This window comes from Oncorhynchus clarkii, chromosome 7, assembly GCF_045791955.1.
Source record: "Oncorhynchus clarkii lewisi isolate Uvic-CL-2024 chromosome 7, UVic_Ocla_1.0, whole genome shotgun sequence".
Lineage (NCBI taxonomy): Eukaryota > Metazoa > Chordata > Actinopteri > Salmoniformes > Salmonidae > Oncorhynchus > Oncorhynchus clarkii.
Genome location: NC_092153.1, coordinates 12,877,768 through 12,903,155, shown reverse-complemented (window position 1 = coordinate 12,903,155; position 25,388 = coordinate 12,877,768). Strand labels below are relative to the sequence as shown.

The following is a 25,388-nucleotide window of genomic DNA, read 5'->3' as shown; positions in this document are numbered from 1 at the left end:
AGGCATAGGGGCAATGAAATGTACAAATATTTATGTATAGTTGAATATTTTCCTAAGCTTGGGTTCCAGGAAAACACACAATTTCTCATTTGGGTTCCAAGATAAAAAAAGTTTAAGAACCCCCGGTCTAGACGCACTCATGTCAAACAGACGAGATTTCAGTCTGTGTAAACTGACAACAGGTGTTTTGACACAGTCATCCAGCGGGCGACAATTGACCCTTTTTTCATTAATGTTTGTTAGGGTGTAGACTATTGAGCCGAGTTAAGGGTGTCTATTATAAGAACGTGAACTATATTGACTGTACCATTGTGTATTTTAAATGTGAACGGTAGGCCAACTTCACAGCTGCATGTATACTGGGCTGTTATTACTGGGTAGGACAAGATGTTAACACTCCACTAAAGACTGTGGCATGTTAAGAGTGATGATGCAACCATAGAAATAGAATTTAAGTAGACTTACCGGAATTATGATTCTATTTCTAAGGGTGTAACTCTGCTCTTTTCCCATAGCAGCTGCAGCTTCACCAACACGTTATGTCATCACAAACAGGCATGTCATCATCAAGCCTGGGAACCAGCCACTCTGAAGTAGATCCAGAGAAGGCAGTGGGAACCAGCCACTCTGAAGAGGACCCAGAGAAGGCAGTGGGAACCAGCCACTCTGAAGAGGACCCAGAGAAGGCAGTGGGGCCCAGCCAGTCTGAAGAGGACCCAGAGAATGCAGTGGGACCAGCCACTCTGAAGAGGACCCAGAGAAGGCAGTAGGAACCAGCCACTCTGAAGAGGACCCAGAGAAGGCAGTGGGGCCCAGCTAGTCTGAAGAGGACCCAGAGAATGCAGTGGGACCAGCCACTCTGAAGAGGACCCAGAGAAGGCAGTGGGACCAGCCACTCTGAAGAGGACCCAGAGAAGGCAGTGGGACCAGCCACTCTGAAGAGTACCCAGAGAAGGCAGTGGGAACCAGCCAGTCTGAAGAGGACCCAGAGAATGCAGTGGGACCAGCCAGTCTGAAGAGGACCCAGAGAAGGCAGTGGGACCAGCCACTCTGAAGAGGACCCAGAGAAGGCAGGCAGTGGGACCAGCCACTCTGAAGAGGACCCAGAGAAGGCAGTAGGGACCAGCCACTCTGAAGAGGACCCAGAGAAGGCAGTGGGACCAGCCACTCTGAAGAGGACCCAGAGAAGGCAGTGGGACCAGCCACTCTGAAGAGGACCCAGAGAAGGCAGTGGGAACCAGCCACTCTGAAGAGGAACCAGAGAAGGCAGTGGGAACCAGCCAGTCTGAAGAGGACCCAGAGAAGGCAGTGGGAACCAGCCATGCAGAGAGTGGGGAGAAGGAGAGGCTGCCATTACTGGAATGAGAACAAGTGGTTAAAGTAGAGGACATAGATCAAGCAGACAGGGGAAGGTGTGAGAACCAGAGATAGTTAGGGAGATAAGAACCCATTACTGGACTATGACAAGGATGGATCTACTGATAACTTAGGTGGGACTGTGAGTAATAACCAGTTATCAAACTAAACAACCAGAATCAGGGCCGGGATTCCAACCAATATCAGATGAGGACGCCAACTAAGGAATCTGGAGAGGGGAGGGAGAGAGAGAGAGAGAGAGAGAGAGAGAGAGGGAAGTGTGGAAAGAGAGTGAGGGAGAGGTAGAGGATGGGCTCATCTCACCCCTTCTAAAGCACCCTCAGATGTCTTGTGCCAGCGATGGGTACAGCCTGAACCACAATCTAACACTCCCAACAGGTTCAGGATAAACAGTGGGGGAACCAAGCTGACCAGGAGTTACATAAGAGGAGTGACAAAGGAAATGACTCAGAGACAGAGGGAGAGAGAGTTGAAGAGGAAAGGAGAGATGTCGATGGTGAGAGGGAGGGAGAGACAGAGGGAAGATAAGATGCAGAGAGGGAGGGAGAGACAGAGGGAAGATAAGATGCAGAGAGGGAGGAAGAGGGAAAGGAAGAGGAGCAAGAAGAGGAGACAGAACGAAGGGGAGAAAGAAGAGGGATATAGAAAAAAACAAGGTGACGACCAACAACAGGAGGACATCCTATCTGAGGTGGAGCCAGGGTCAGAGGACCAAGAGGAGGAATCCAGCAGACCCACACACACAACAGCCAGACTGACTGTCAGAGGTCTTCACCAACCCCTCAGAGAATGGACTAAGATGGAGCGTGCAGAGAGAGAGGAGGTGATAGAACTTAAGTTCTCTAAAACAAACACCTCCATACCGAATTCCCATACATCAAGACCCAACACCCCCACCACTTCTCACCCCCAAAACATCAACTATAAGTTACTCATTGCTATCAAATGGGTGTAGAACAAGGAAGTGTGTTGAAAACAATGGAAACCCAGAGGAGCAGTAGTCAGGTAGACAGAGAGGGAGGAACACCTGGCCTATCAGGTCTGAGGAGACCCACTAGCTCAGTGTCAGACAGTACAGACACTCCTGATAGAAGCAGTCCAGAATTGTCAGCTGGTCTCAGAGCCACAGCATGAAGGTACATTATCTATTCCAGTAAACTACAGTTCAGGTGCACCTTCCGGACCAGTAGACACCAGCTCAGATACAGCATGTACACCAATAGAGAGTAGCTCAGATACTCTGTCTACTACATAGGGAAGTATAGGTAAATCCTCTGTACCAACAGAGACCAGTACAGCTACAGCCTCTGTACCAGAAGAAACCAGTTGAAAAGCACTTGTTGAATTTATAGTTTGTTTGATAAATATTTAGATTCTGTACAGGGAAGGTTTGTTTCACTTCAGTAAACTCATCTCTCTTTTTCTATCTCTTACAGGTTATTATGTATTATATTGTTATCCTGTAGGGGCTGTCATGTTAAGCCTAGGCTACTATGATGCTCAACTATGTATACTGAACCAAAATATAAACGCACCATGTAAAATGTTGTTCCCATGTTTCATGAGCTGAAATAAAAAATTCCAGAAATGTTCCCAAAAATATTATTTCTCTCAAATGCTGTGCACCAATTAGTTTCCATCCCTGTTAGTGTGCATTTCTCTTTTGCCAAGATAATCCATCCACCTGACAGGTGTTGCATATCAAGATGCTGATAGACAGCATGATAATTACACAGGTGCACCTTGTGTTGGGGACAATAAAAGGTCACTCTACAATGTGCCGTTTTGTCACACAACACAATACCACAGATGTCTCAAGTTTTGAGGGAGCGTGCAATTGGCATGCTGACTGCAGGAAGGTCCATCAGAGCTGTTGCCAGATAATTCAGTGTTCATTTCTCTACCATAAGCCACCTCCAACATCATTTTAGAGCAGACCACCTGGCTCCCACTTGGGCCTGGCTCCCTTCCAGGCCCACCCATGGCTGCGCTCCTGCCCAGTCATGTGAAATCATTAGATTAGGGCTTTATTTATTTATTTAAATTGACTGATTTCCTTATATGAACTGTATCTCTGTGAAATCGTTGACATTGTTGCATGTTGCATTTATATTTCAATATATATTGTGAATTATAATTAAATATTGAACCATACAGTAAGATGGCAAACATGCATTATATGTTTTGAGGAAAATATTTAATCTTGTGAATGTTTTAGTGTGCATGCCATATAGGCCTATGGACGGATGGCTATAGGCTGTTGAATTAAAATCTATTTTACACTCAGTGGACAGGAGGAAAATTAAATTAACTATAGTTATTAATTTACCTTTGAATATTTCAGTATTGCCAAGTTTTGTTACATTATAGCAGAGATTCAATCAATTCTAAATTCTATATATTTAATTCTGTGCGTTGCAGCCAATTATACAAATAGGGATGCGCCAAAGACCAGGTATGGGTTGACTACAGCAAGGAATATTCCAGAACTGGTTAAAAAAAAAGCTTATTAAAGTTATTATAACATATAAATAGAATGCAATGTGTTTGTATACCATATCATCTAATTGCAGCTATTAAACATAATGTACAAGTCAAATTAAACAATTTTATTTTCCACCAAGAGGTCATGAATAGGGAGGAACTAAACCACAGTTAACTTTCACTTTCACAACCTCAGAAAATACAATATCATACGTAGGTTAGACGATGAACCACACCATGTTTTAGCATATCTCATGTTAACTTACTTTTATATATTATCTTAACAAACAAACTAATTAGCAAATATGCCGAAACTAACGTTCATCGAATTGTGCTTCTGGCTTTATGTGGCGCAAAATGTGGTTTCCGGAGGTAAGTTGAACCGACCGCAGGATCGAACGTAGCTTTAGGTCTACCTAATATTTGTAAGGCTACTTGCAACTTGAAGAACAAGCGCAGCCGCCCAAGTGTGATTCACATCAGTGAAAAAACACATGGCAATCTGAAACAAGAAGCCTTTATAGCGACATTATTGACAATAGCCTAAACACGCTCTTCATAGTTATTTTCATCATGGAAAGTCTGAATGGTTTTAAACTAAGTCTATGTGGGTTTCGATGAGAAATAATGACCGACTCCTTATTATTTGTAGCTACACACACATAACCAACGTCAGAAAGTGACAGAATATTAAGTCCTGGCCTTCCAAGGCGTAAACCTACAGAAGGGTCTGCGTGATCATGGCAGGGCCGGTGATATGGACGGGCCTTAGGGGGGCTACCATACCTTCTTGCCCCTCCAAATAAAATATTGAAATATTTGTGATTTATTTGACCGAGATGTGCACCTACAGAAAGAGCAATCAATCTCAGATAAAGCATCCATCTGATGCTGTCTGGACCAAAATAGTATGGCATGTCATACTATTTCTGGCCAGACAACATCAGATACATGGGCTAGATATTGTAAGAGAGAGGGAGGCGCTGTTTTGCTCACTCGGATGCTTCGTTTTCAGCATAGAAGAAGAGGTGAAGCAAGAGGACTCACTCTCTCCAAAATCAGTCCAGAATAAGCCCTATGGGCATAATATGCAGACATGAGCTTGTGGCCTGCCTTCCCGCCTTAAGGACAATGACTCCCATTGTTAGGGCGGAGACATGAGTATCTCATCATTATATACAGATCTCTGGTTCCAGCCTCTTGCGAATTAGAAAGGAAAGTTGGCGGGTGCACAGTGCACTGTTAGGATGCTGGCTTCCCCTAAAGTAAATTGATGATTGTTTTGCGAAATTATATAATTAATCCATCTTTAATAAAAACATTCAAAATACTTCACCAGAGAGCATGACTTAGCCACAGAAGATCAATATCTGTGAATTGTTTCAAATCACAACTGCATAGGCCTATGCCTATTTTGAAATCTGAACTTTTGGGCAGCTGGCGTGGCAATATCTCTTAGCTGACTGAGTTTTGGCTGTCATTGTAAATAATAATTTGTTCTTAACTGACTTGCCTAGTTAAATATATATTTTTAAGAATCTAAAATATGTTTCAAGATAATGTGTCTTGAATATAATTTTTTATGTTGCAACAAGAATAAGGGGAGGGACATGTAATCACCCACAAATCAAGGGTGAAAACAGGCTGCCTACGTATGGTTCTCAATCAGGGACAACGATTGACAGCTGCCTCTGATTGAGAACCATACCAGGTCAAACACAGAAATACCAACTCATAGAAAAACAAACCTAGACAACCCACCCAACTCACGCCCTGACCATACTAAAACAAAGACATAACAAAAGAACTAAGGTCAGAATGTGACACTGTGCCCATTCATTGTTTCATTGTGTGAATTGTTTGCCCTCTGATTGTTTATCACTTCCCCATTACATATCAAATCAAATGTTATTGGTCACATACACATGGTTAGCAGATGTTAATGTGAGTGTAGCGAAATGCTTGTGCCTCTAGTTCCGACAATTAAGTCATCTAACAAATTCACAACAACTACCTTATACACACAAATGTAAAGGGATGAATAAGAATATGTATGTATATATATAAATATATGGATGAGTGATGGCCATGCGGCATAGGCAAGATGCAGTAGATGGTATAGTATACAGTATATACTTATGAGATGAGTAATGTAGGATATGTAAACATTATTAAAGTGGCATTATTTAAAGTGAATAGTGATACCTTTATTTGAGTCTGTATGTTGGCAGCAGCCTCTCTGTTAGTGATGGCTGTTTAACAGTCTGATGGCCTTGAGATAGAAGCTGTTTTTCAGTCTCTTGTTCCCAGCTTTGATGCACCTGTACCTTCTGGAAGATAGCGGGGTGAACAGGCAGTGGCTCGGGTGGTTGTTGTCCTTGATGATCTTTTTGGCCTTCCTGTGACATCGGGTGCTGTAGGTGTCCTGGACAACAGGTAGTTTGACCCCGGTGATGCGTTTTGCAGACCGCACTACCCTCTGGAAAGCCTTGCAGTTGAGGGCGGTGCAGTTGCCGTACCAGGCGGTGATACAGCCCGACAGTATGCTCTCAATTGTGCATCTGTAAAAGTTTGTGAGTGTTTTAGGTGACAAGACAAATTTCTTCAGCCTCCCGAGGTTGAAGTGGCGCTTTTGCGCTTTCTTCACCATGCTGTCTGTGTGGGTGGACCATTTCAATTTGTCCGTGATGTGTACGCCGAGGAACGTAAAACTTTCTACCCTCTCCACTACTCCACTCCCCTATTTTCCTGACACCACACTCCGAGGGCCCTCACCTCCTCCCTGTAGGCCGTCTCGTTGTTGTTGATAATCAGGCCTAACACTGTAGTGTCGTCTGCAAACTTGATGATTGAGTTGGAAGCGTGCATGGCCACGCAGTCATGGGTGAACAGGGAGTACAGGAGAGGGCTGAGAACACACCCTTGTGGGGCCCCAGTGTTGAGGATCAGCGGGGTGGAGATGTTGTTTCCTACCTTCACCACCTGGGGGGCGGCCCGTCAGAAAGTCCAGGACCCAATTTCACAGGGCGGGGTCGAGACCCAGGGTCTCGAGCTTAATGACAAGTTTGGAGGGTACTATGGTGTTACGTGCTGAGCTGTAGTCAATGAACAGCATTCTTACATAGGTATTCCTCTTGTCCAGATGGGATAGGGCAGTGTGATGGCGATTGCATCGTCAGTGGACCTACTGGGGCGGTAAGCAAATTTGAGTGGGTCTAGGGTATCAGGTAGGGTGGAGGTGATATGATCTTTGACTAGTCTCTCAGAGCACTTCACGATGACAGAAGTGAGTGCAACGGGGCAATAGTCATTTAGTTCAGTAACCTTAGCTTTCTTGGGAACAGGAACAATGGTGGCCATCTTGAAGAATGTGGGGACAACAGACTGGGATAGAGATTGATTGAATATGTGCGTAAACACACCAGCCAGCTGGTCTGCGCATGCTCTGAGGACGCGGCATAGCCGTCTGGGCCCAAAGCCTTGCGAGAGTTAACACGTTTAAATGTTTTACTCACATTGGCCACGGAGGAGAGCCCACAGGCTTTGGTAGCGGGCCGTGTCAGTGGCACTGTATTGTCCTCAAAGAGAGCAAAGAAGTTGTTTAATTTATCTGGGAGCAACTGTGCTGGTTTTCTTTTTGTAATCGGTGATTGTCTGTAGAACCTGCCACATACGTCTTGTGTTTGAGCCGTTGAATTTCGACTACCTTGTCGCTATACTGACGCTTTGCTTGTTTGATTGCCTTGCGGAGGGAATAGCTGCCCTGTTTGTATTCGGTCATGCTTCCAGTCACCTTGCCATGATTAAAAGCGGTGGTTCGCACTTTCAGTTTTGCATAAATGCTGCCATCAATCCATGGTTTCTGGTTAGGAAAGGTTTTAATAGTCACAGGTTTTAATAGTCATCCTGAAGGATACCGATCTCGTCTTTGAGCAGTACCAGACATCCCAATATTTTCAAACATGTTGAATTTTATCGGCACAAAATCTACAGTGCTCTTGTAGTGTGAGACAAGGTTCGAGAACGATGATCAGCAATAGCCAATGAGAGCTCGGCAGAGAAGAAGCCAGTGAGATGATTACGTTGTTTCGCATCACCCAAAATGTGTAGATCGTTACAGCTCTGAAGTTCATAAGCAATGTTGTTCATTTCAAAATGTTGGCTAGATATTTGAACTCGGTATGGTAAGCGTCAATGTCTGACTGAACGTTTATGAAGCTGCTTTGAGCCACAACTCGTAGCTAAGTAAATCTAATCACATCTTTGTTTTTACGAGACAGCGTGGTATCGAGAAAATGACAGGAAACACAGTCGTTTAATGTGAGAGGTTCGGTGTTGTTAGGATTTTGAAAGTCGTGTAGTGTCCACACAGCTTTAGTTGAATTTTAACTTTGAGATGTGTATAATTAACCATTTGCCAACGATTTTGAGAAACGAAAACGTTATTATTGAAATGAAACTGCTCCACGAAAATGCGCATATAAAAATAATCAGAACCTTCATGCAGATCGGTAGAAAAGGTAAGATAAATAGTAAGCTTCCCCAAACTTCAATCTCACGAGCTGCCTATGGTCTTTACTATAACACCCATAAAAAAAAATGTGTGAACGAGCAAGCCGTGCTCACTGATGGATATCAAAGGCCCATTCAACTGATTAGTTCTGCACACACGCTCCCTCAACGTTATCAGGAGAGAGAAACCAGACATGCTCATTGCGCACATGGAGCACTTCAAACATAAGACAATGGAAAAAATGTACAACTCCTAAATGATAGTTATGAAATAAACCAAAACTTGTTTCTTACTAGTGTAGTAGGTTGTGAACTCTGCAAACAACGTTTCCAGTCTGAGAATGAGAACGGTAAATGACTGGAATGCTTGCATTAACAGTAATTCATGTAACCAAATGACAGCGATTAAAGGTACATTTAGGCCTACTGGTTACATACAGTTTATTCAGAAAGTATTCAGACCCCTTGACTTTTTACACATTTTGTTACGTTACAGCCTTATTCCAAAATGGTTTAAATATTTTTTTCCCCCCTCATCAATGCAATATCCCATAATGACAAAGCGAAAACAGGTTTTTCGAAATCTATTTATTATTTATTACAAATAAAAAACAGAAATACCTTATTTTCATGGGTTATTGATCAGAATAAACAATCAAAGGGGCAAACAATTCACACAATGTAACAATGAATGTGCAAGAATTGTTCGGAGACTGCGGGCTTATTCAGGACAGACTTTGGCGAGAGTGAGCCATCTCACTTAGCTTCTTCCTCTCTGCTGAACCTAGAGAGCAAAATAGTGCCCCTTTGTCCTACTATATGTAGCCAATGTATCTGATACTGTCTGGCCAGAAAAAGCATGACCTGCCATACTACTTTTGTCCAGACAGCATCAGATACATGGTCTACGCATACAGAGACAGAGGGGCACTGTTTCGCTTGCTCGGATGCGTTTTCTGAGATTGATGAGTCTTTCTGTCGGCTTACGTCTCGGTCAAATAAATTATCCATATTACGGGCAAGGGGGTAAAATAGTGCGGGCCAGGCCCCCTAGGTCCCGCCCATAACACCTTCCCTGCTTTATGCACAAATATTGATATAATAACCATCAACCCTGTAAACTTGGAGTTGTGATGATATGTTGTGTGGTACTCCCACCACGACTCGGGAAAGCATGCAGTTTATTAGGCTACAGATTAAATAAATGATGATGAACTTCACAGGGTGGTGAAAGTCCAAGGTGATGAGTTTGATGCTCCTTTCCAATAAATATTGAGGGTCTTATTCTGGTGACATGATGATCGATGCTTTGCTGCTGTTTGACAAATAAAAATAATATCACGCTAATCCATAATAATGTCATAATGTAGATAGTTTACCCCCACTGTAGCTGTTGGCTAGAGCGCATGTGTCAAGACCAGAGTCGGCACATTTGCTATATAACACAACAGTCTATATAACGCAGCAGTCTATAATACAGTCTATATAACACAACAGTCTATAATACAGTCTATATAACACAACAGTCTATATAACGCAGCAGTCTATAATACAGTCTATATAACACAACAGTCTATAATACAGTCTATATAACACAGAAGTCGATATATGTCACTTTCAATGCCAACAGGGTTAGGACTATATATTTATACCCTAACACATGTATGAAATGTCTGCTTTTCCAGTTCTTTATCATAAAGTGGGTGGTGATCTGGTGTTGAAGCCAGAGAAGTCCACAGTGCCTGACCACATCACAAGCATCCTATGGAAGCATGGGAAGAACAAGGTGGCAGAGTGGGACAAGGATTTTGGTGGTCTGGACGTCTATGCTGCCTTCAAAGAGCGTACAACCCTGGACCAGACTACTGGAGAGCTGAGAATCAGTGGATTGATGAAAACAGACAGTGGAGTTTATTCTATGGAGTTCAACAGAAAACTGCTAGACAAGACATATACACTATCTGTTATCAGTAAGTGTTTCTGTGTGTGTGTGTGTGTGTGTGCGTGCGTGCGTGCGTGCGTGCGTGCGTGTGTGTGTGTGCGTGCGTGCGTGCGTGTGTGTACATACAGTATGTGTGGTCATGTGGAAACACCAGGTTATGTAATGTAGTGCCTCACAATCATTTTCCCTAATTATTCCTGTTTCTTTCCTCTATTTACAGATGTAGTACCCAAACCCAAAATCACTTCTTTCTGTAACCCAGACAAAACCTCCTGCATTTTGACCTGTGAAGGTGACACCACTGATGCTGAACCAGTCACCTACAGCTGGAAAGTGGGAGAGGGGCCGTGGGAGGTCTTAGACAAACAGCTGTTTGTCTCCAAGAGCAACACTGGCAAATCAAACAGCAGATACAATTACATCTGCAAGCTGAAGAACGCTGTTAGTGGGGAAGTCAGTGAGCCAGTTGGAGAGGTGTTTGGTCCAGGTGAGTGGACACTTATAAGTGTGTTACAGTCTTATGTATTGATATGTCAGTAACACTGCTAGTGTTGTAGGACATTTTGAATGCTGCACTATGTAGAAAACAGACAGTGGAGTTTATTCTGTTGAGTTGAACAGCAAACTGCTTTAGAGGACATATACATTATGTTATCAGTAAGTGTTTGTGTTTGTATGTACATGTGTGTATGTGTGGTCGTGTAGAGGCTACAGATTAAATAAATGATGATGAACTTCACAGGGTGGTGAAAGTCCAAGGTGATGAGTTTGATGCTCCTTTCCAATAAATATTGAGGGTCTTATTCTGGTGACATGATGATCGATGCTTTGCTGCTGTTTGACAAATAAAAATAATATCACGCTAATCCATAATAATGTCATAATGTAGATAGTTTACCCCCACTGTAGCTGTTGGCTAGAGCGCATGTGTCAAGACCAGAGTCGGCACATTTGCTATATAACACAACAGTCTATATAACGCAGCAGTCTATAATACAGTCTATATAACACAACAGTCTATAATACAGTCTATATAACACAGAAGTCGATATATGTCACTTTCAATGCCAACAGGGTTAGGACTATATATTTATACCCTAACACATGTATGAAATGTCTGCTTTTCCAGTTCTTTATCATAAAGTGGGTGGTGATCTGGTGTTGAAGCCAGAGAAGTCCACAGTGCCTGACCACATCACAAGCATCCTATGGAAGCATGGGAAGAACAAGGTGGCAGAGTGGGACAAGGATTTTGGTGGTCTGGACGTCTATGCTGCCTTCAAAGAGCGTACAACCCTGGACCAGACTACTGGAGAGCTGAGAATCAGTGGATTGATGAAAACAGACAGTGGAGTTTATTCTATGGAGTTCAACAGAAAACTGCTAGACAAGACATATACACTATCTGTTATCAGTAAGTGTTTCTGTGTGTGTGTGTGTGTGTGCGTGCGTGCGTGCGTGCGTGCGTGCGTGTGTGTGTGTGCGTGCGTGCGTGCGTGTGTGTACATACAGTATGTGTGGTCATGTGGAAACACCAGGTTATGTAATGTAGTGCCTCACAATCATTTTCCCTAATTATTCCTGTTTCTTTCCTCTATTTACAGATGTAGTACCCAAACCCAAAATCACTTCTTTCTGTAACCCAGACAAAACCTCCTGCATTTTGACCTGTGAAGGTGACACCACTGATGCTGAACCAGTCACCTACAGCTGGAAAGTGGGAGAGGGGCCGTGGGAGGTCTTAGACAAACAGCTGTTTGTCTCCAAGAGCAACACTGGCAAATCAAACAGCAGATACAATTACATCTGCAAGCTGAAGAACGCTGTTAGTGGGGAAGTCAGTGAGCCAGTTGGAGAGGTGTTTGGTCCAGGTGAGTGGACACTTATAAGTGTGTTACAGTCTTATGTATTGATATGTCAGTAACACTGCTAGTGTTGTAGGACATTTTGAATGCTGCACTATGTAGAAAACAGACAGTGGAGTTTATTCTGTTGAGTTGAACAGCAAACTGCTTTAGAGGACATATACATTATGTTATCAGTAAGTGTTTGTGTTTGTATGTACATGTGTGTATGTGTGGTCGTGTAGAGGCTACAGATTAAATAAATGATGATGAACTTCACAGGGTGGTGAAAGTCCAAGGTGATGAGTTTGATGCTCCTTTCCAATAAATATTGAGGGTCTTATTCTGGTAACATGATGATCGATGCTTTGCTGCTGTTTGACAAATAAAAATAATATCACGCTAATCCATAATAATGTCATAATGTAGATAGTTTACCCCCACTGTAGCTGTTGGCTAGAGCGCATGTGTCAAGACCAGAGTCGGCACATTTGCTATATAACACAACAGTCTATATAACGCAGCAGTCTATAATACAGTCTATATAACACAACAGTCTATATAACGCAGCAGTCTATAATACAGTCTATATAACACAACAGTCTATAATACAGTCTATATAACACAGAAGTCGATATATGTCACTTTCAATGCCAACAGGGTTAGGACTATATATTTATACCCTAACACATGTATGAAATGCCTGCTTTTCCAGTTCTTTATCATAAAGTGGGTGGTGATCTGGTGTTGAAGCCAGAGAAGTCCACAGTGCCTGACCCCATCACAAGCATCCTATGGAAGCATGGGAAGAACAAGGTGGCAGAGTGGGACAAGGATTTTGGTGGTCTGGACATCTATGGTGCCTTCAGAGAGCGTACAACCCTGGACCAGACTACTGGAGAGCTGAGAATCAGTGGATTGATGAAAACAGACAGTGGAGTTTATTCTACTGAGTTCAACAGAAAACTGCTAGACAAGACATATACACTGTCTGTTATCAGTAAGTGTTTCTCTCTGTGTGTGTGTGTGTGTGTGTGTGTGTGTGTGTGTGTGTGTGTGTGTGTGTGTGTGTGTGTGTGTGTGTGTGTGTGTGTGTGTGTGTGTGTGTGTGTGTGTGTGTGTGTGTGTGTGTGTGTGTGTGTGTGTGTGTGTGTGTGTGTGTGTGGTCATGTAGAAACAGCAGGTTATTCAGTGCCTCACAAGTATTTTCCCAAATGATTCCTGTTTCTTTCCTCTATTTACAGAGGCAGTCCCCAAACCCACAATCACTTCTTCCTGTAACCCAGACAAAACCTCCTGCACTCTGACCTGTGAGGTTGACACCACTGATGCTGAACCAGTCACCTACAGCTGGGAAGAGGGAGAGAGGCTGTGGGAGGTCTTAGACAAACAGCTGTTTGTCTCCAAGAGCAACACTGGCAAATCAAACAGCGGATACAATTACATCTGCAAGCTGAAGAACGCTGTTAGTGGGGAAGTCAGTGAGCCAGTTGGAGAGGTGTTTGGTCCAGGTGAGTGGACACTTATAAGTGTGTTACAGTCTTATGTATTGATATGTCAGTAACACTGCTAGTGTTGTAGGACATTTTGAATGCTGCACTATGTAGAAAACAGACAGTGGAGTTTATTCTGTTGAGTTGAACAGCAAACTGCTTTAGAGGACATATACATTATGTTATCAGTAAGTGTTTGTATGTACATCTGTGTGTATGTACATGTGTGTATGTGTGGTCGTGTAGAAACAGGCGGTTATGTATTGTAGTGCCTCACAAGCATTTTCCCAAATTATTCCTCTCTGATACATGTATGAAATGTCTGCTTTTCCAGAGTATCTTTATCATAAAGTGGGAGGGAAGCTCGTGTTGACGCCGGACAAGTCCACAGTGACTGACCCCATCACAAGCATCCTATGGAAGCATGGGAAGTACAAGGTGGCAGAGTGGGACAAGGATTTTGGTGGTCTGGACGTCTATGCTGCCTTCAAAGAGCGTACAACCCTGGACCAGACTACTGGAGAGCTGAGAATCAGTGGATTGATGAAAACAGACAGTGGAGTTTATTCTGTGGAGTTCAACAGCAAACTGCTAGACAAGACATATACACTATCTGTTATCAGTAAGTGTTTCTCTCTGTGTGTGTGTGTGTGTGTGTGTGTGTGTGTGTGTGTGTGTGTGTGTGTGTGTGGTCATGTAGAAACAGCAGGTTATTCAGTGCCTCACAAGTATTTTCCCAAATGATTCCTGTTTCTTTCCTCTATTTACAGAGGCAGTCCCCAAACCCACAATCACTTCTTCCTGTAACCCAGACAAAACCTCCTGCACTCTGACCTGTGAAGGTGACACCACTGATGCTGAATCCGTCACCTACAGCTGGAAAGTGGGTGAAGGGCCGTGGGAGGTCTTAGACAAACAGCTGTTTGTCTCCAAGAGCAACACTGGCAAATCAAACAGCAGATACAATTACATCTGCAAGCTGAAGAACGCTGTTAGTGGGGAAGTCAGTGAGCCAGTAGGAGAGGTGTTTGGTTCAGGTGAGTGGACACTCATAAGTGTGTTACAGCCTTATGTATTGATATGTCAGTAACACTGCTAGTGTTGTAGGACATTTTGAATGCTGCACTATGTAGAAAACAGACAGTGGAGTTTATTCTGTTGAGTTGAACAGCAAACTGCTTTAGAGGACATATACATTATGTTATCAGTAAGTGTTTGTGTTTGTATGTACATGTGTGTATGTGTGGTCATGTAGAGGCTACAGATGAAATAAATAAATTATGAACTTCACAGGGTGGTGAAAGTCCAAGGTGATGAGTTTGATGCTCCTTTCCAATAAATATTGAGGGTCTTATTCTGGTAACATGATGATCGATGCTTTGCTGCTGTTTGACAAATAAAAATAATATCACGCTAATCCATAATAATGTCATAATGTAGATAGTTTACCCCCACTGTAGCTGTTGGCTAGAGCGCATGTGTCAAGACCAGAGTCGGCACATTTGCTATATAACACAACAGTCTATATAACGCAGCAGTCTATAATACAGTCTATATAACACAACAGTCTATAATACAGTCTATATAACACAACAGTCTATATAACGCAGCAGTCTATAATACAGTCTATATAACACAACAGTCTATAATACAGTCTATATAACACAGAAGTCGATATATGTCACTTTCAATGCCAACAGGGTTAGGACTATATATTTATACCCTAACACATGTATGAAATGCCTGCTTTTCCAGTTCTTTATCATAAAGTGGGTGGTGATCTGGTGTTGAAGCCAGAGAAGTCCACAGTGCCTGACCCCATCACAAGCATCCTATGGAAGCATGGGAAGAACAAGGTGGCAGAGTGGGACAAGGATTTTGGTGGTCTGGACATCTATGGTGCCTTCAGAGAGCGTACAACCCTGGACCAGACTACTGGAGAGCTGAGAATCAGTGGATTGATGAAAACAGACAGTGGAGTTTATTCTACTGAGTTCAACAGAAAACTGCTAGACAAGACATATACACTGTCTGTTATCAGTAAGTGTTTCTCTCTGTGTGTGTGTGTGTGTGTGTGTGTGTGTGTGTGTGTGTGTGTGTGTGTGTGTGTGTGTGTGTGTGTGTGTGTGTGTGTGTGTGTGTGTGTGTGTGTGTGTGTGTGTGTGTGTGTGTGTGTGTGTGTGTGTGGTCATGTAGAAACAGCAGGTTATTCAGTGCCTCACAAGTATTTTCCCAAATGATTCCTGTTTCTTTCCTCTATTTACAGAGGCAGTCCCCAAACCCACAATCACTTCTTCCTGTAACCCAGACAAAACCTCCTGCACTCTGACCTGTGAGGTTGACACCACTGATGCTGAACCAGTCACCTACAGCTGGGAAGAGGGAGAGAGGCTGTGGGAGGTCTTAGACAAACAGCTGTTTGTCTCCAAGAGCAACACTGGCAAATCAAACAGCGGATACAATTACATCTGCAAGCTGAAGAACGCTGTTAGTGGGGAAGTCAGTGAGCCAGTTGGAGAGGTGTTTGGTCCAGGTGAGTGGACACTTATAAGTGTGTTACAGTCTTATGTATTGATATGTCAGTAACACTGCTAGTGTTGTAGGACATTTTGAATGCTGCACTATGTAGAAAACAGACAGTGGAGTTTATTCTGTTGAGTTGAACAGCAAACTGCTTTAGAGGACATATACATTATGTTATCAGTAAGTGTTTGTATGTACATCTGTGTGTATGTACATGTGTGTATGTGTGGTCGTGTAGAAACAGGCGGTTATGTATTGCAGTGCCTCACAAGCATTTTCCCAAATTATTCCTCTCTGATACATGTATGAAATGTCTGCTTTTCCAGAGTATCTTTATCATAAAGTGGGAGGAAAGCTCGTGTTGACGCCGGACAAGTCCACAGTGACTGACCCCATCACAAGCATCCTATGGAAGCATGGGAAGTACAAGGTGGCAGAGTGGGACAAGGATTTTGGTGGTCTGGACATCTATGGTGCCTTCAGAGAGCGTACAACCCTGGACCAGACTACTGGAGAGCTGAGAATCAGTGGATTGATGAAAACAGACAGTGGAGTTTATTCTGTGGAGTTCAACAGCAAACTGCTAGACAAGACATATACACTATCTGTTATCAGTAAGTGTTTCTCTCTCTGTGTGTGTGTGTGTGTGTGTGTGTGTGTGTGTGTGTGTGTGTGTGTGTGTGGTCATGTAGAAACAGCAGGTTATTCAGTGCCTCACAAGTATTTTCCCAAATTATTCCTGTTTCTTTCCTCTATTTATAGAGGCAGTTCCCAAACCCACAATCACTTCTTCCTGTAACCCAGACAAAACCTCCTGCATTTTGACCTGTGAAGGTGACACCACTGATGCTGAACCCGTCACCTACAGCTGGAAAGTGGGAGAGGGGCCGTGGGAGGTCTTAGACAAACAGCTGTTTGTCTCCAAGAGCAACACTGGCAAATCAAACAGCGGATACAATTACATCTGCAAGCTGAAGAACGCTGTTAGTGGGGAAGTCAGTGAGCCAGTTGGAGAGGTGTTTGGTCCAGGTGAGTGGACACTTATAAGTGTGTTACAGTCTTATGTATTGGTATGTCAGTAACACTGCTAGTGTTGTAGGACATTTTGAATGCTGCACTATGTAGAAAACAGACAGTGGAGTTTATTCTGTTGAGTTGAACAGCAAACTGCTTTAGAGGACATATACATTATGTTATCAGTAAGTGTTTGTGTTTGTATGTACATGTGTGTATGTGTGGTCGTGTAGAGGCTACAGATTAAATAAATGATGATGAACTTCACAGGGTGGTGAAAGTCCAAGGTGATGAGTTTGATGCTCCTTTCCAATAAATATTGAGGGTCTTATTCTGGTAACATGATGATCGATGCTTTGCTGCTGTTTGACAAATAAAAATAATATCACGCTAATCCATAATAATGTCATAATGTAGATAGTTTACCCCCACTGTAGCTGTTGGCTAGAGCGCATGTGTCAAGACCAGAGTCGGCACATTTGCTATATAACACAACAGTCTATATAACGCAGCAGTCTATAATACAGTCTATATAACACAACAGTCTATAATACAGTCTATATAACACAGAAGTCGATATATGTCACTTTCAATGCCAACAGGGTTAGGACTATATATTTATACCCTAACACATGTATGAAATGCCTGCTTTTCCAGTTCTTTATCATAAAGTGGGTGGTGATCTGGTGTTGAAGCCAGAGAAGTCCACAGTGCCTGACCCCATCACAAGCATCCTATGGAAGCATGGGAAGAACAAGGTGGCAGAGTGGGACAAGGATTTTGGTGGTCTGGACATCTATGGTGCCTTCAGAGAGCGTACAACCCTGGACCAGACTACTGGAGAGCTGAGAATCAGTGGATTGATGAAAACAGACAGTGGAGTTTATTCTACTGAGTTCAACAGAAAACTGCTAGACAAGACATATACACTGTCTGTTATCAGTAAGTGTTTCTCTGTGTGTGTGTGTGTGTGTGTGTGTGTGTGTGTGTGTGTGTGTGTGTGTGTGTGTGTGTGTGTGTGTGTGTGTGTGTGTGTGTGTGTGTGTGTGTGTGTGTGTGTGTGTGGTCATGTAGAAACAGCAGGTTATTCAGTGCCTCACAAGTATTTTCCCAAATGATTCCTGTTTCTTTCCTCTATTTACAGATGTAGTACCCAAACCCACAATCACTTCTTCCTGTAACCCAGACAAAACCTCCTGCATTTTGACCTGTGAAGGTGACACCACTGATGCTGAACCAGTCACCTACAGCTGGAAAGTGGGAGAGGGGCCGTGGGAGGTCTTAGACAAACAGCTGTTTGTCTCCAAGAGCAACACTGGCAAATCAAACAGCGGATACAATTACATCTGCAAGCTGAAGAACGCTGTTAGTGGGGAAGTCAGTGAGCCAGTTGGAGAGGTGTTTGGTTCAGGTGAGTGGACACTTATAAGTGTGTTACAGTCTTATGTATTGATATGTCAGTAACACTGCTAGTGTTGTAGGACATTTTGAATGCTGCACTATGTAGAAAACAGACAGTGGAGTTTATTCTGTTGAGTTGAACAGCAAACTGCTTTAGAGGACATATACATTATGTTATCAGTAAGTGTTTGTGTGTACATCTGTGTGTATGTACATGTGTGTATGTGTGGTCGTGTAGAAACAGGCGGTTATGTATTGCAGTGCCTCACAAGCATTTTCCCAAATTATTCCTCTCTGATACATGTATGAAATGTCTGCTTTTCCAGAGTATCTTTATCATAAAGTGGGAGGGAAGCTCGTGTTGACGCCAGACAAGTCCACAGTGACTGACCCCATCACAAGCATCCTATGGAAGCATGGGAAGTACAAGGTGGCAGAGTGGGACAAGGATTTTGGTGGTCTGGACATCTATGGTGCCTTCAGAGAGCGTACAACCCTGGACCAGACTACTGGAGAGCTGAGAATCAGTGGATTGATGAAAACAGACAGTGGAGTTTATTCTGTGGAGTTCAACAGCAAACTGCTAGACAAGACATATACACTATCTGTTATCAGTAAGTGTTTCTCTGTGTGTGTGTGTGTGTGTGTGTGTGTGTGTGTGTGTGTGTGTGTGTGTGTGTGTGTGTGTGTGTGTGTGTGTGTGTGTGTGTGTGTGGTCATGTGGAAACAGCAGGTTATTCAGTGCCTCACAACTATTTTCCCAAATGATTCCTGTTTCTTTCCTCTATTTACAGAGGCAGTCCCCAAACCCACAATCACTTCTTCCTGTAACCCAGACAAAACCTCCTGCACTCTGACCTGTGAAGGTGACACCACTGATGCTGAACCCGTCACCTACAGCTGGAAAGTGGGAGAAGGGCCGTGGGAGGTCTTAGACAAACAGCATAATGTCTGTAAGAGCAACACTGGCAAATCAACCAACAGTTACAAGTACATCTGCAAGCTGAATAATGCTGTTAGTGGGGAAGGGGAAGTCAGTGAGCCAGTTGGAGAGGTGTTTGGTCCAGGTGAGTGGACACTCACAAGTGTGTTACAGTCTTGTGTATTGATATGTCAGTAACACTGCTAGTGTTGTAGGACATTTTGAATGCTGCACTATGTAGAAATCAGACAGTGGAGTTTATTCTGTTGAGTTGAACAGCAAACTGCTTGACAAGACATATACACTATCTGTTATCAGTAAGTGTTTCTGTGTGTGTGTGTGTGTATGTGTGTGTGTGTGTACATCTGTATGGAACACCGTTTGGGTCTTAAAGCACGTGGTCAAAACGCAATCTTTTTAATGCTACGTGTGTAAAGTAAACAGGTGCAGGCGCTAAATTAACGCGAATAAACATCTTCACGCACTAAATTAACGCCAAACATGCGTCTAATAAGCTTGTGCAGGCGGTCCAACATGTGCTAAATAAACAGCTGGCAGCGGTCCTGCACAAGTCAAATTAATCCCTACAGCTGCTTAATATGAACATTTTACTAGACAATTCCCCTAGCTCTTCCTTGCAACCAGGTTTCACAGTTTGAAGGAACTTCCTTTTCCACTGCATTGCAAGCAGAGTATGAACATTTACAAGGTAACGGTTTTGTCTTGGAAAATTGTTGTTACTGAATCTTAAAGTTTATCAGCTAGTTTACAGTGGAAGGATCTGTTTCTCATCACTGGCTTTAAAATTCAGCCAACATTAATCTCGCACCAGGATCAGCAGTGCTTAGCATAAACTAAATCAGATACTTGCTAACTAATTTAGCTAATGTCGGTAGCCTCGAACCCTGGCCATATTGGGGCGGCAAGGTAGCCTAGTGGTTAGAGCGTTGGACTAGCAAGTTCAAACCCCCGAGCTGACAAGGCACAAATCTGTCATTCTGCCCCTGAACAGGCAGTTAACCCACTGTTCCTAGGCCGTCATTGAAAATAAGAATTTGTTCTTAACTGACTTGCCTAGTTAAATAAAGGTAAAAAAAATATATATATTATATCATATACTTTGCCTCAAACTGCTAGCCACAGTGAACCGCGCCCGTCTTGTGTTTTATTAAAAGCCCTGCTGAAAAAACATGTCATCTATAACTGCCACGGAAACACATTGAACTATGTTAATACTATCAAGGTAAATTACATACCAGCAAGCTTGTTGCTTGAATGCAGGGCCAGGCATACATAGATTCGACAACGGAGATGCTCAACATCCCGGTAGTTCTCGATGGTCTTTATCATTGACTAAAGGAAGACAAGCTACCTAAATGTGACTTATCGGCTAGTACTGAAGCAGGACATGCTTTTGAGTTACGTTTTTAGCCCAAAACCTTGTATTTAAGCAAAACAACGGCTGAAGGTAGGCAACTTCTTCCGCCTGACTGGCTGACATTTCAATGCTAGCGTTAGCCGTGCTAGCTCGCATTTGGCATGAAGACACTGAAAAGCTCACACAAAGCAAATTTGTCTAGTGACAACTTTGTAAAAACCCTTGCTAATATCTACATGTCAGCTTTCGAACAGAGTAGACTTTAATGTGCATGTTCACTTCGTTTTTTGATTATTTATATTCCATCGAAGCTTATCATGGTAAAATGCCTTCAGGCATATACTCTACTGCTTCAAAGGAATAGGGTTCCCATTCCTTCCACTTTATTTTCACACAATTGTCTTGCAGAAGGGAACCATGAAGAGGAGCTCGGAGTGGGCAAGGGGGAGGCTGATGAAGCAGCAGAGAAGACCTGATTCATCAAGTATCATTAACCCCAATCAAATATTCAATGTCATTAAAACATGTATCCCAATTTACAGTCAAGCAACATCGGTCAGTTGTGTTAATGATATGAACTACAAACCGTCTGTGGTTCTTGGAGTCAATGAATCAATTGAAAGTGACTACAATTAGACATTTTAAAACTGTGTCAGTAAATATGACAAAAAAAAAGTCATCTGCTCTTATGGTTTCTTCAACACTTCAATCCGACACTCTTGTTAATGTTTGACGTCAGGCAAAACGTCTTCCGCCACCGTAGGACGGAGAGCCGCTGGTTGGCATTTTTGTCTGTTGGGTGTACCAGGAAAGGACGTTAGAAGTTATGTCTCCATGATATCGAAGCTTCTTACCATCTCCACTGCAGCCCAGTCGATATCGATTTTAAAAAACAGGAACAATAGATATTGTGTAGCACATAGTAGCAAAACATTTCACTGGAACAACTCGTTTGCCTATTCTCCCAACAAATGTCAATTATACATGTTTACATGCGTCAGAGTGCATTTTATTTTATAGCTCTGCTTTCAACGCCATCCTGACCCACAAACTGGTTAGCAGACTCAGGGCTCTGGGTATAAATCCTGTAATAACAAATTGGATTTTTTTACATTATCACAAGACTGTGTATCCCCAGAATGGACCCGACACTACCATGGTACACCTGATCACCAGTGATCATGAGTACATGAAGGAGCTGTGGGACCTGACATAATGGTGATAGGACAACAGTCTCAGCATAAGCAAAACAAAGTAGATGGTGACACTTGACCGTTCTCCCATCTACTGTACATTGACATGGAGATGATCAGCAGCTTCAAGTTCCTGGGCACCCTGATATCCTTTTCTGACCCTCAGTTACTTCAATCATTCCCACTTGTGTTTCTCCACTACCCTCAAACTTGCTGCACCACGACCTATGTACCAACTACAGTGTGTTTGTATTGCCATAACATGTAAATGAAATGTCCATATTTACTGTAAGATGTATTTATGGTAACATTGCACATTGTAGCATAGTCCCTTGACATACATGACGTAACTACTTTGCATAATGCTCAGTTTACCCACTCTAAGAAATCATACATATATTAAAGCTGCATTATCTATTACTGTCCAATTGATTCTGGTTGTTTGTAATGTTTTTGAAAACTTTCACTACACAACTTTTTTTTTGCTCATGGACACTGGAAACTTTCACAATATCAATTATTTTGGGACACATCACCAATTAACAGTGGCTGCAGCATTCTGAACTTACTAGGTTGTCATGCAATGAACATTTTGGATAATCCCCCTTAAATCAATTCGTATTTGTCACATGCGCCAACTACAACCGGTGTAGACCTTACAGTGAAATGCTTACTCACAAGCCCTTAACCAACAATGCAGTTTTAAAAAATTACAAAAAAAGTAACGTAAATAATTAAAGAGCATCAGTCAAATAACAATAGCGAGGCTATATACAGAGGATACCGGTACAGAGAATGTGCGGGGGCTCCGGTTAGTCGAGTCAATATATATACAGAGGATACCGGTACAGAGAATGTGCGGGGGCTCCGGTTAGTCGAGTCAATATATATACAGAGGATACCGGTACAGAGAATGTGCGGGGGCTCCGGTTAGTCGAGTCAATATATATACAGAGGATACCGGTACAGAGAATGTGCGGGGGCTCCGGTTAGTCGAGTCAATATATATACAGAGGATACCGGTACAGAGAATGTGCGGGGGCTCCGGTTAGTCGAGTCAATATATATACAGAGGATACCGGTACAGAGAATGTGCGGGGGCTCCGGTTAGTCGAGTCAATATATATCCATGTAGGTAGAGAAATTAAAGTGACTATGCATAGATAGAGTAGCAGCAAATAGACTGGGTAGCCATTTGCTTAGATGTTCAGTAGTCTTATGGCTTGGGGGTAGAATCTGTTTAGAAGCCTCTTGGCTTGAGAGTGATTAAGTGATATTCTACAGGTGTTGGCCGTGTTACTTCAATGATCATGGTTTTGCATCTAACCTTCCACCTCCAGAAACAAATGACTTCTCTCTATTGCTCTTTGATTGGTACCAGGTGGGGAGCGCTCTGCTTTGAAGAGAGAAGCTATGTCTTCGGCCAAAAGAGGTTTCTCAGCATAGATGAAAACCTCTTTGAAGAGGGTTGAGTGTCTATTCATGTAAAGCAGGAGACCTAGACACTCCAGACCCTCTTTGAATCTATAAAGTAAAACAGTTCAATCAATTTGCCCTGAAGAATTGAACTAAACTTGAGATTAATTAGACACATGGAAACTCACTGCTCAGAGCCTCCCGTATCCTGCTTTCTAAGTAGAACTTTGTGGCTGAGTCCACCAGGGCATCACTCTCCAGTGTACAAATGCACTGGACCCAGCATGACGGCTTCCTGTGCCTCGTCAACAGTTTGTGCTAACTGGATATTAGATTGTTTATTGAACTGTGTTTTGGGACAAATTAGCAAAACAATAAACTGATTATCACTACCCTTAAAAAGATTGACTGGGCCTCCTGGGTGGCGCAGTGGTTAAGCTGTGCCACCAGAGAATCTGGGTTCGCGTCCAGGCTCTGTCGTAACCGGCCGTGACCGGGAGGTCCGTGGGGCGACGCACAATTGGCCTAGCGTCGTCCGGGTTAGGGAGGGGTTGGCCGGTAGGGATATCCTTGTCTCATCACGCACCAGCGACTCCTGTGGCGGGCCGGGCGCAGTGCACGCTAACCAAGGTTGCCAGGTGCACTGTGTTTCCTCCAACACATTGGTGCGGCTGGCTTCAGGGTTGGATGCGCGCTGTGTTTAAGAAGCAGTGCGGCTTGGTTGGGTTGTGTATCGGAGGACGCATGACTTTCACCCTTCGTCTCCCCCGAGCCCGAAAGGGAGTTGTAGCGATGAGACAAGATAGTAGCTACTAAAAACAATTGGGTACCATGAAATTGCGGAGAAAAATGAGGTAAAATTCAAAAAAATAAAAAATAAGATTGACTGCCAACAAAAGGAAACCAGATCCATGTGGAAAAGTATTCATGAAATACAACCCATTTTTTTTCAAACTTAGTGCAAATTAACAGTAACATAACATCCATCACAGTATAAAGTTACTTACCTTCTCCAACTTCTTTCTGAAGTCCTATTCTGCAATTTCTTTCAGTTCTGGCACAGGAGGTTGTAGGCCACACCCTTGCCTGTATAGCCTCTCTGAAAAAATGTAGCTCTACACCCCCATGTACCAGACAGACAGCAATCATGCGGCCCACCTGCTTGTATACGTCATCATAGAGTGATAAAAACAGTAAATAAAGGACACATTACATTTAAAAATCAAATGTCTTACTCAAGTCATATATTGCCATAAACAAACGTGTCTTTGTTGGTGTAAAAGTGTAACTCACCTTGAGAGTTGCAAGAAAGACATTTTTGCCAATCAGGTCCCTCAAATATTGCAGAGGAATGGATGGCACTCATTAGCAGCTGGAGAAATTCTCTTGAGGGACCACCCTCATCAGCTGCCCCTTTTCCATCAGCATCCCTAAAAACCACGTCTATTTTTGCCTCCAGATTGAGGCTCTCTTAAAGCCTCTCATTGCACAATCATAAATGTTGTCCCTCATCACGTTAATTTGGTTGGCATCTCATTAACTTCAGCAGTGTTTGGAGGTCAACACTAAAAGAAACATTCAGCATAACAAAGCTCAGATACTTCCCACAATTAATCTGTAATAACTAGACATTGAATTACTTACAATTCATCTGCAATAACAAGACATTGAATTATTTACAGGGATGACTTACTCACTGTCATCACCAACATCAACAGGAGAGTGGTGAAGGTGGACGATAAGCCTCGGGGAATGGTGGAGGGGAGGCCACAGGAAGTGGTATAGGTGGAGGGAGGCCACAAGAAGTGGTGCAGAAGATGGGGGGAGGCACAGGAATAGGTGCTGCCACAAGTGTAGCCTCGTTTGTAGAAGCAGTCTGTAAAAGGTCA

General features: G+C 43.0%; 1 protein-coding gene across 2 annotated transcripts; it reads left to right on the top strand.

The window, feature by feature from the left end:
* The first annotated feature begins 4,043 nt into the window (after positions 1 to 4,043).
* Positions 4,044 to 22,515, top strand: LOC139412903 (obscurin-like). 2 transcript variants are annotated; one of them, XM_071159742.1, is made up of 18 exons: positions 4,044 to 4,233; positions 10,059 to 10,343; positions 10,536 to 10,802; positions 11,445 to 11,729; positions 11,920 to 12,186; positions 12,875 to 13,159; positions 13,404 to 13,670; positions 13,987 to 14,274; positions 14,423 to 14,689; positions 15,408 to 15,692; positions 15,919 to 16,185; positions 16,502 to 16,789; positions 16,938 to 17,204; positions 17,847 to 18,131; positions 18,334 to 18,600; positions 18,917 to 19,204; positions 19,385 to 19,657; positions 21,299 to 22,515. In XM_071159742.1, exons 1-18 carry the CDS (start codon positions 4,167 to 4,169, stop codon positions 21,364 to 21,366), a joined length of 4,566 nt encoding a protein of 1,521 aa, XP_071015843.1. In that variant the 5' UTR covers positions 4,044 to 4,166; the 3' UTR covers positions 21,367 to 22,515. The 2 variants fall into 2 exon arrangements, with proteins under 2 accessions (XP_071015843.1, XP_071015844.1); XM_071159743.1 differs by having other exon boundaries at positions 4,048 to 4,233; positions 10,536 to 10,972; positions 11,236 to 11,729.
* Positions 22,516 to 25,388: the final 2,873 nt, after the last annotated feature.

Excerpts from the sequence above, each read along its gene's own strand:
- LOC139412903 (XM_071159742.1), top strand. The coding sequence starts at position 4,167 with ATGCCGAAACTAACGTTCATCGAATTGTGCTTCTGGCTTTATGTGGCG. Across the intron at positions 4,234-10,058 it reads GCAAAATGTGGTTTCCGGAG|TTCTTTATCATAAAGTGGGT; the intron begins GTAAGTTGAACC and ends CTGCTTTTCCAG. Across the intron at positions 10,344-10,535 it reads ATATACACTATCTGTTATCA|ATGTAGTACCCAAACCCAAA; the intron begins GTAAGTGTTTCT and ends CTCTATTTACAG.